Source organism: Terrapene carolina, unplaced genomic scaffold (genome assembly GCF_002925995.2).
Source record: "Terrapene carolina triunguis isolate 2854851 unplaced genomic scaffold, T_m_triunguis-2.0 Scaffold210, whole genome shotgun sequence".
Taxonomy (NCBI): domain Eukaryota; kingdom Metazoa; phylum Chordata; order Testudines; family Emydidae; genus Terrapene; species Terrapene triunguis.
Genome location: NW_020664561.1, coordinates 24,653,272 through 24,664,689, shown reverse-complemented (window position 1 = coordinate 24,664,689; position 11,418 = coordinate 24,653,272). Strand labels below are relative to the sequence as shown.

Below are 11,418 nucleotides of genomic sequence, written 5' to 3'. Positions count from 1 at the left end.
TTGCATCTGAAGAAGTGAGGTTCTTACCCACGAAAGCTTATGCTCCCAATACTTCTGCTAGTCTTAAAGGTGCCACAGGACCCTCTGTTGCTCTAGTTCATTTTGGCAGCATCTGTACTAGGTGGCATAGTGAAATCTTCAGTGAGCTTTTCCAAGCAGTTTGAGAAAAAGGCCACACTTTCTCAACAACAGGGACACATTGTAAGCTTAGACATTCACTGAACCATCTGCCATAATGGTGTACAGATTTCTGGCAGTAGCACTTCTCTATAGTAGTGTATGGTTGGTTTGTTTTGGTTTTTTTAAGTTAGCTAACATAGGTACTTTGACTTCTCACACATTTCACAATGGTCAGTTTTCTGATATGTGAAGATCTTTTCTGTGGTTCTTCTGCGTATGTTAATTGTCACATAAGTATTAAAGATGCGTAGAATTTTGAGGCAGGTTTCTGCCCTTTCCATTGTACAAGTCACCAAAATTTCTGTCCCAGAGCTTTTATTAAGGTAATTGAGACATTTGTTCAAGTAGAGTAAAACACTTCAACAGAATTCTGCATTCTACATGGTAAAGAAGATACATAAAGAACCTCATGCTTCATTTAATATTCACTATTCCAGAAATGACTTAATTTCTCATATACAGTTAGCCACTTTTACTTGTGTGAAGTTCTAAAGTTTATGTCTGGAGACACTGAACCACAGTTATTTGTCTAAAATACTTGCAAGAAAAAATAGCCCGTGCTCTTCAGTGCAGCTTCTTCATCTTCAACTTCTTCAACTGGTGTTAAGGGTTCACATGAATTATTAGGCTATCTATGTCCATAAAGAAAAATGTACTGCATTGTTTACTCTTTTATTGGTGATGTTTGAGTTCTTTTGGTCATCCTTTGAGAATCCCTAAAGGACCTCCCTTATCAATACATAATACATAATGCTCCCCATCAAGGGCTCAATTCTTCTAGGGCCTCTACTCTCATTGAAATAAATGAGTAGAGGGTGGTCAGACCCCAAATGAACAGTGATCAAAAGGCAAGAAAATAAAGAAAGATCACAATGTTAATTTTTCCTCTCCAGACGCGTTTCAACCAACACCTTACCAATGTCAGCAATCATGATTCTGCCCTGGATGATGATGACGATGATGAAATGGACAGAACAAGCAAGTAAGCAACCTGTGTGTGTGAGAGAGACAGAGAGAGACTATATGTATGTCAGTGTGTCCCACAAATGGATTTTTAAACCAGTTGAGTTCACATGAGTGAATATTTTGCCAATGTGACTCCTGACCCAAAAATTGCTACATGTTCTAGTGTCTAATATGGAAATAAAATCCTTCTTTTAGTAGCAGAGAAACAGGGGCAGCATATTATTACTATTATTTATTTGTATTATTATAGCACCAAGGAGCCCTAGTCATGGACTAGGACCCCTTTGTGCTTGGCACTGTACACTCAACAAAAGGATGGTCCCTCTCCCAAAGAGCTTCTATCCACATGCAAGACAAGAGACAACAGACTGATACAAACAAATAGATGAGGTAGTGCCAGGAAACAAGGAGACAATATTGGTCAGCATGAAAGTCAATGATCTCAGCACACAAGCAGCCTAACCATTGTCAAGTCTTTTGAAGGCATCACAGCAATGTAGAGCTTTTAGGAAGTTTTTGAAGGAGAATAATAGGTAGTTTTGTGGATTTTTCTACCCAAATGTAAGGCATGTGGGGAATAAACATTCTCATAAACAGACTAGGGAAGTGTGGTCTTCATGAAATTACTATACGGGGAGTTCACAACTGGTTGAAAGACTGTACTCAAAGTATCAGGGGGTAGCCGTGTTAGTCTGTATCCACAAAAACAACAAGGAGTCCGGTGGCAGCTTAAAGACTAACCGATTTATTTGGGCATAAGCATTCGTGGGTAAAAAACCTGACTTCTTCAGATGCATGAAAGCTTATGTGGATAAAAACCCCACATTATGTGCATCTGAAGAAGTGAGGTTTTTTACCCACGAAAGCTTATGCTTTATAAATCTGTTAGTCTTTAAGGTGCCATCAGACTCCTTGTTGTACTCAAAGTGTAGTTATCAGTGGTTCACTGTCAAACAGGCGGGATATATCTGGCGGGATCCCACAGGAGTCTGTCGTGGATCCAGTACTATTCAATATTTTCACAAAAGACTTGGATAATGGAGTGGAGAGTATTCTTATAACACCAAGCTGAGAGGGTTTGCAAGCACTTTGGAGGACAGAATTAGAAATAAAAAAAAACCTGGATAAATTGGAGAATTGATCTGAACTTAATAAGATGAAATTTAGTAAAGACAACTGCAAAGTACTACACGTAGGAAGGAAAAATCAAATGCACAGCTACAAAATTGAGAATAATTGGCTAGACTATAGTACTGCTGAAAAGGATCTGGGAATTATAGTGGATCATAAATTGAATGAGTCAGCAATGTGATGCTGTTGCAAAAAAGGCTAATATTATTCTGGGGTGTATTAACAGAAGTGTTCTATGTAAGACCTAGGAGGTAATTGTTGTGCTCTAGTTTCCACTGGTGAGGCCCCAGGAGCTGAAGTAGTGTGTCCAATTCTGGGCACCACACTTTAAGAAAGACAAATTGGACAGAGTCCAGAAGAGAACAACAAAAATTATAAAAGGTTAGAAAACCTGATCTATGAGGAAAGGTTAAAAAAACTGGGTATGTTTAGTCTTGAAAAAAGGAGGGGGGACCTGATAAGTGTCTCCAAATACGTTAATCACTGTTATAAAGAGGGTGGTGATTGATTGTTCTGCATGTCCACTGATGGAAGACAAGAAGTAATTGGCTTAATCTGCAGCAAGGTAAATTTAGGTTATATAATTAGAAAGTTTTTCCTCATATAAGGACGGTTAAGCACTGGAACAGGCTTCCACGGGAGGTTGTGGAATCCCATTACTGGAAGTTTTTAAGAACAGGTTAGACAAACACCTGTCAGGGATGATCTAGGTATACTTGGTCCTACTTCAGCACAAAGGGCTGGACTAGATGACCCTTGCCGCCCTGCATTTCTATGTTTATGAAGGGCTTTTTCCTAGCAGGAGGAACAGCATGGGAGAAAGCATTAAGGTATTTGTTTGGAAAAATGATGAGTGGGCAATGAAGGCTGGCATCATGGGCTAATTGGAGACTTGAGTCAACATCTCAGTAGTGAATGAAAGATGATAAATAGTATGGGGATACATCATGAAGGGTCATGGAAGTGAAGTCAAGCAGCATATGTGAGGGCACTGAAACTTGTGCCTAACGGGTCAGGTGGGACATCAACGTGGAAGTTGAAGTCACCGAGGATGAATTTGGGAGATTGTGAGGAGAGGAGAGAGAGTCAGGAGACAAAATCAGAGAGGCAGGCTGATGAGGAGTTGGGTGGATGATAGATGAGAGCAACAAAGGGAGTTGGGGAGAGGAGAGAAGGTGCTGTCCAGAAGGGAAGGAGGAGGGTGCAGTGCTGTCCAGAAGGGAAGGAGGAGGGTGAAGGGCTTGGAAGCGACAGGAACAGGAGAGGAGAATCTCAACACCCCTACCATGATCCAAAGCAGGGAGTCTGTGAGAAGGAGAGGCCTCCATAAGAGAGGGGAGCTGCAAAGGCAGTGTTAGATGAAGGGATCCAGATCCCTGTGAGAGCCAGGGGCTGGAGATAGCCAGATATGAAGAAGTTGTGATCTTTTTAGAGATGGAGTGACCATTACAGAGATGGTAAGAGAAGGGGAGAAACAAAGGAGTGGGGAAGAAGGGGAATGAGCATGAGTGTAGAAATGGTGGTGGCGATGAGTGTGGGAGGTGGAGACGGAGGGAGGGCTAGGACTGGGGTAGATGTGGGACCTAAATTAAGAGGAATGCAGACGGGGGACCTATATTTGTGCTGGTGGGAGTCGCTGATTTTCATTCTCTCCTTCCAACCACTTGGCTACAGTTGTTGCATCCTGCTGTAGTTTTTAACTAGAATGGTAATAAGCATTGAGATTGGCGTTACACTTGGTGCTGTTCTCCCTTACTTTGATGAATAGAAAAAATATCTACATGCTACCAGTAGCGGCATGATTTTTCTCCTTGTTTATTAATGGTGTCTATGTTATCATTTTCCAGTCAAATGCTGTTAATATGTAGACCATATTCTAAAAGGCTGTTTGTTTGTACTCTGTGAACATTATTTTCATAATGATACGCATAAAATAAATCCATCACTACTTAATGCTTGCTTTACAAGACCTGGCCTCCTTTTTTGTTCCTGTATGTTACTGGGGCATGTAGATACCTACTCCCTGCTTGCACCTACATCTGTCTGCATGTTCTTATTTGCAGGTGAAATTGTCGAAACAAACGCCAGGTTAAGTCCACTTTCAAATTCAAATGGCCTCTGAATAAGCTATCCTTATTTACTTACAGAAGTTGCCATTCTGACATCATAAAATATTTTACGTTTTTAGCTGATGGAAAGTTTTTATTGTTTTTAGGTTATCGTCTGAAGACAGCGAGGAAGCTTCCGCTTATTTTTATGATAGTGATGATTCTGGTGAAACAGGAGTAAAGTCTTATCACACAGGAGAAATGGACTTGCTGGGAGAGATTTTGGACACGCTGAGCACACACAGTTCAGATCAAGGAAAGCTCTCAGGAGCAAAGAGCCTGGATTTCTTTAGATCAACGGACGATATTGATTATAAGGCTATGGTTAGTCATCTTTTTCATGTGTAAAACAACCTCATTAATTTAGAATAGAAGCTAGTGGAAGCTGCAGTTATGGCCTGTTTATAGAAGAATGGTTCATACGGTCACAACTGTGCCTTGCTGCTGCTCCAAAAAACAGAAGCATGTTTTTCTAACAAACTCATGCTGATAGCCACAGTATGAATGCACATCAGCTGAAGATTTGGGTATACTCCTAGCCAGCTTATCAATGGTGTGCCATTAGAAGCGGTAACCACATCTAGGGCTAGTTGGGAATCCTACTGCACAGTCTTCTTATGTTCTCTCCCTCTATTCCCTGGGCAGGAATTGGTCTCAGTTATAGTTCTAGAGGCTGTTAATATTAATTTGGTCTCCCCTATTGAAAGTAGGTGTAAGTATATCACTCTGGGGAAGTTTCCCAGCTTGTTTAAGTCGTTGGATCCAAGTAGTCGTTGCTTTAGAAACCATTTCATTTTTGGTGTAGCAGTTTAAGGCTCCATCCTGCAAATGGGTCTGCCCACTCGAGGCCTCTAATTCAGTTCACAGTCCCATTGGACCCAGGGCAAGATCAGAGCTTCTGCTTGAATCTTTAAAATCTTCATCAAATCAGCTCCCTGGTGTTGGTGGCCACTGTCAAAATACTTTTGTATCTATAAGTTCCAACTCCTGTGTTTGGTGCTTAAGATTTGCTGTTGTCAAAAGCACTCCCATATTAGCGATCATTGGCTGGAACAATTAACTCTGATGCTAATCCATATCAACATTGATGTTATAAGCACCACACAAGGATTGCATTAATAAAATGTCCATTTTGTTTGTGAACTAAAAGATGTACACCTCTACCCCGATATAACGCGACCCAACATAACACAAATTTGGATATAACGTGGTAAAGCAGTGCTCCGGGGGGGCGGGGCTGCGCACTCGGACGGATCAAAGCAAGTTCAATATAACGCAGTTTCACCTATAACGTGGTAAGATTTTTTGGCTCCCGAGGACAGCGTTATATCGGGGTAGAGGTGTATAATAAATGTGTGTGTAACTGATTACTGAAACGAAGAATAGAAATCCCAGTGATTATGGGTGAGACAAAGTGGGTGAGGTGATATCTTTTATTGGACCAGTTTCTGCTGGTGAAAGAGACAAGCTTTTGAGCTTACACAGAGCTCTTCTTCAGATCCGAGAAATGTACTCAGACTGTCACAGCTAAATACAAGGTGGAAGTAGATATACCCCAAGAAAATCTGCTTCTGTACGGGAGAGGGGGGGAAACCTCTGACCGCACACCTCTAGTTGTCACCTACCATTCCACACTGGAACCCACATGAGGTATCATTAAACAATTACAACCCATGGGGACCACATCCTGAAAGAAATCTTTCCCAAACCCCTTCTTCTGGCCTTCAAACAACCCCCCAACATCATTATCAGAAGCAAGCTCCCCAGAGATCAGACATACCAATTCAGAGCAGCACCAGACCCTGCCAGAACAACAGATGCAAAACCTGTAGACATATCTCTTCTGCTACAATGAGCAATGTCCCCCACAACACACCTTTCAAGATCTGTGGGTACTACACATGCCTATCACAACATGTAGTGTACCTCATCCAATGCACTAAATGGCTCAATAACAATTATGAGGTGAAACCAGGCAATCACTACGGTCTCGAATGCACTCACACAGAAAAGTGATAAAAGACAAAAACACCCTATTCACCCAGGGGCAAACACTTTTCACAAAGTGATCACTCTATATCTGACCTGTCAGTCCTCATCCTCAAAGGAAACCTGCACAGCACTTTCAAAAGGTGAGCCCAGGATCTTAAAGTCATAACTGTGCTAGACACTAAAAATCCTGGTCTTATAAAAACATTGGATTTATGGCTTATTACAACAATCTGTAACCCACTAACCCCCCTTTTTTGTCCTATGACTGGAGACGAGTTAACTGTCCAATTCACCTTGAAAGGTCTTACAGTGTGTTTTAACTACTTATGCTAAACAACCTGTTCCACCTTGCATTTAGCAGTGACCTTGGGAATATCTTTCCCAAACCTGGAGAAGAGCTCCATGGAGTTTGAAAGCTTGTCTCTTTCACCAACAGAAATTGGTCCAATACAAGATATTACCTCACCCACTTGGCTCTCTAATATCCTGGGACCAACACTGCCAACAGTGGCCAGGGGTCTGAATCTCAATTTCTTATCTCATAATGCAAAACCACCATTGCAGTTGACACACGCTATAACTTTGTTTACTGCACAGCTGTGTGGTCAAGGTTGAATGGGCAATGGAGACTGAACTCCTTTGTCATTCCTAGAGGTGATCTTTAAACGTCGGGATGAGGCAGTGTCAAAAAGCTTGCATTGCAGTTTCCCTGCTATGCCGTTCTGTATCTAGGGAAATCCAGGGGATGTATATCCTTTCATGAACACAGGATTTTTCTTTCAGTGATGCGAGTGCAAGGGTTCTTCTTGTGACATTAACTATAACAACACATGTTCTTTGTTTCAGAACAAGTCTAGTGCACCTAGCGAGAGCAACCTCGCTCTGCTCTGTAGTGGTACTAATGATCCAGTGGAGTGGAATCTTGGTCAGGATGATAGTGTTCTCCAGGGGAAACAGCTCCCTCCATCTCCAAGAAAGCAAGTTGATTTTAGTGACCAGATGGAATCTGTCTCTGTGCTGCAGGAGGAAAATAGTGACAAAATCCTTAGTGCTGACCATGTGGATTTCTCTAAAGATTTTGTAACGTCAACTTCTCCAACACAATCAGTTGCACAGCTTGCTTCTCTGGAATTTTCCCAAGTAGATGACTCCTTCCATAGGAAGATAAAACCGAATGAAACACTAAGCAATACCTCAGAGGATCAGTTCCCAGTGAACCTTTGTCAACATCCATCCATTCTAATTCCTTGGCAAAAAGAAGGGGATGAAGGAAAGGAAACCCCAGAAGAAAGCGGGCTTCTTCATGAAGTTGTGTCATTATGTAAAATGACCTCTGCTTTCCACCACAGTTTAAACATTTCAGAGGATAATTACCCCAGTAATAGCAGTGGAAATAAAGTGTAAGGGAACTTTGAGAGGAGAAACTACTTCCATGAGAGGTTAAAGAGAGACTACTCAGGAGTCCACGTAATACATGATAACCAAAAGATCACAAAGGAATAATTACTTTTACATTTTAAAATACTTCTGTTTGTTTAGTACATGGATTTAGATATCTGCTTATATGTTTCTCAGTTAATTTCTTGGCTGTGTTTAAGTCCACAAGATGGAACTAAATATACTAATGCACTCTTAAATCAGGTACTAGTTTGTATGTATGTGAAATATACAACTGGTGCATGGTGCTTACTAATGTTCCTTTGTGCAGCAGGAAGTGTATCGCCTTTGCATATATCCAGATACTGAAGGTACTGTATTAATCCTGTTGGGCATGAAATGAACAAAAACAGTTTAGATTTGTCTGAAACTTACAAATATCGATGTTTGTAATGATTTAATTGCCTTAATCATTTGGGAAAAGGTTTAAATATCTTAGAAGATGACTTGCAAACGTTCAGAAGAGCAATAATGATTTTCCATGGCAGGTATCTGCTTGAGCAAAGGGGAAAAAGACCTTTTCTAAACTAAAGGATCTCTTGTGACTAATAGGGAGCTTGTTATAAACAGAAACTGTGGCCATGTCTTCCAGACCTTGAAAAGGCGGTGCATACTTTTCTCTTATGAAGTGCTGAATTATAATGTGAAGTTACTTAACTTCTGTTTACCACTAAGGCACTTTAAAGACATATTATCCAGTGTCTCAATGTAGATGTTTTCATCTAGGAATTTTCAGAAAGGAAAGTGTACGTGAAATTGATAGATTTTATTGCTGTTTTTTAAATTTCTACAGTGTAATCATTCTGTACTAAAATTAATTTGTGCCACTGCTGAACATGACCATTTGATTTTTACAAGCCACCTTTAAAAGAAACATTACATTATTGCTTTTCTTCTTAGGAGTTTTGTTTAGTTGAGCTGTGCAGTATTTTAAAGAGCAGTGAATGAAGATTACTTATAACACTAGACATCAAAAGTAATTGGTTCAGGAATTAAGAATGCAAATACCCCACTCTCATGTACCAGAGAAGCGTTTTGCAATTACAAGGAAGGGAATTAAATGGATGCTGTATGTACTATATTTAGGCATAAATGTTTACCCCCCTTCGAGCACGTGGCATTCCTAAAGGATATTTCTGTATTTAAAATTCAAAAAGTAGATTCCTCCCTGAGTGGAGCACATCTATTCATTGTCCTTGTCCACCCCGCTTTGTCCCATACCCTCTATGGATCAGAACGAGTACATTCTGGGGTGAACCACACTAGGCCAAAAATGGCAACTTTGAATACTGTCTATTGGCATATGTAACACAAAGCAAGGAGTAACAGGATTTGTCATTGCGAGGAATGCTCTCCCACTCTTCCTCACCAACAGCAGGATCTTCTTCTGTGGCAAGGACGGCTTAGTGGTATCCTCAGCACAGACCAAGGAGAGCAAGTTGAAGAAGTCAGGGGTTAGGGGCAGGTTGGGCTGCAGTGACTTTGGTAGTGGATCACTGCACAGGTTAACACCAGTTGTCACGTTTGGGTTTACAAAGGAAGTTTCCTCTTGGCTAATGCGATTTGGCTTTTCTTTTCCCATTTTATCACCATGGGCATCAGGCAATTGGTTATGTCAGGTGGCTCAAGGGAATTGGTGTGTGATCCCTTTGGGGAGGTTGGGGGGCGGTGGCTGATGCTCTGCCCATGAGATCTAGTGTCTAATACTATCTTGTCATTTCACATAACTTTGTTGGCAACATCCCTGGCATTGTAAAAGAAGGTCTTGTATCCCAAACTACAGACTCCGGATGGGTGAAAAGGAGCGGGGAGGCAGATTTTAGCAACACCACTGGTGAGGATGGGCCGCATGACTGGGTAATGGTATGAGGCCCCTTCACCAAAGTGCCCCGTTTTACGTGCAAGGGAAAGGGTCAGGTTGTGGACTCACAATTCATAATACAATGTCCTTGGCTGATTAGAACATGAAAGTTTTTATAGGTGTGTTCAGTATATGTTTCTGAAGAGGACCTCAGCAGCTTATTGGTGCTGAGGATGATTGTAAGATTTGCATCCTGATCTGTCTTAGGGTTTTCTGTAGTACCTATCACCATAATATCTGAGATGCAAGTGGAGTCTTTATTTGTGTTATCCCAAAAAGTGGCACTTGGCAAAACTGTGTTTGAGTTACTGAGGACCAAAATTATTATTAACCCATAAACTATTAAACATTTTAGCTGGGTTATCAGATATCAAGAAATAGGAAGTGTCAGGTCTGAACAATGTTTAAATGGGGGAGCTCGAAGGAAAACACAAGATGTTGCAGGAGGTTGTACAGGGAATCTGGAAGTGGCATTTGTCTTTGTTGGTCCTGAATCAGTACCCAAGTAGGTTATGCTGTGCTGTTAGGTGCATTTAGGATAAGACGGGAAAAAGAAAAGTCCTAGCAATCTCTTAGCACTTCTCGTTTGATTGTTACTCTGATAACACTAGAAAAATGAAATGTTCAGTTGCATTCTTATTTATATAACTGCATTTTGCTAACCTTAATTCCCAGATTCATCTGAATACAGTATTCTTTTCCTGTTGTGTGGTGGTCCTGTGTACAGTCCCACTCTTGAGAAGGCTGCTTTCCTTTGTAGGTTTAACAGGGTTGCCACTCTCTGGTAGTGTGCCTCCTTGCATATAGGTCAGGGAAAGTCGCTCTTGCTGCATCGGGTGCCCCCTTGCTGCTCATCGCTTGCTCTGCAATAGCCCTTCTTCAAGTAACTTGGCCCTCCAGCTAGGTTACCATTTAGTCCACCCCTCCCGGTGGACTTACAAAGTCCAACAGGACAACTGCCCAAATGCTGTTGCCAGATGCATTCAGCCCTCCTTGGGCTCTGTGCCACTATACCAGTGGCAGGCAGGGAAACCCGGACCCACCTGTTATACCAGGTTCCAGCTCAGGGACCTTATAACCAGCAATCCAGGTCCTCATTCCCATTCCCTGGCACTGTTTCCCCAGTCTCCTTCCTACCAAGCCTCCGTATCTTCTCTTTCCTGGTTCTCAGTTTACTACTGGAGCCTACTGTACTTCCCGTGGCTACTTCACCCCTCCTAGCCTCTTGCCAGACTCCTTACACCAGGAAAGGATCCCAGAGCTTACTCTCGCCCTGGACTTCCTCCTTGCTCTGGGAGGCCTCCCTCCTCCCAGGCGAGCAACTGCGGACTCCTTTACCTGCCAGCTGCCAGCTGCTTTCAGCCTCTTGGTTTTTTAGGGCTGGCCCAGCCCTCCCCCAAGCTGGGCTTCCCTCTCAATTAACCCTGGCCCTCCTTCTCTCAGGTGATGTCAGGTGACCTAATTAGTGTCTCAGGCCCTCATTCACCCTATTAGGGCTGGTGTGGGGTGCACACCATATCGCAGTAGGTGTAGTGAATTCTTGGGTAGGGCTAGGAGGAATCAGAATGAGCTAATGTGAAAAGACATTAGGAATCTACTAGGATAATAGGCACTATGCCCATTTGTAAGATGTTCTATTAAATGCTTTTATATCTTAGAAACTTATCAGTTTCTGTCTTGGAGGAAAAAATAAGGTTATCAGAAATTCTAGTCATGTTTACTTTTAAATCTATAAAAGCATCT

At 41.8% G+C, this 11,418-nt stretch overlaps 1 protein-coding gene across 1 annotated transcript in view; it reads left to right on the top strand.

Moving 5' to 3' along the window:
• Positions 1–10,930, top strand: part of LOC112115852 (DENN domain-containing protein 1B) — a 266,079-nt gene extending 255,149 nt beyond the window's left edge. Inside the window, exons 20-22 of the mRNA XM_024213050.3 lie at positions 1,074–1,162; positions 4,493–4,709; positions 7,224–10,930. Coding sequence (XP_024068818.1) covers positions 1,074–1,162; positions 4,493–4,709; positions 7,224–7,781 — 864 coding nt within the window. The 3' untranslated portion in view covers positions 7,782–10,930. The remainder of the gene's footprint in view (positions 1–1,073; positions 1,163–4,492; positions 4,710–7,223) is intronic.
• Positions 10,931–11,418: the final 488 nt, after the last annotated feature.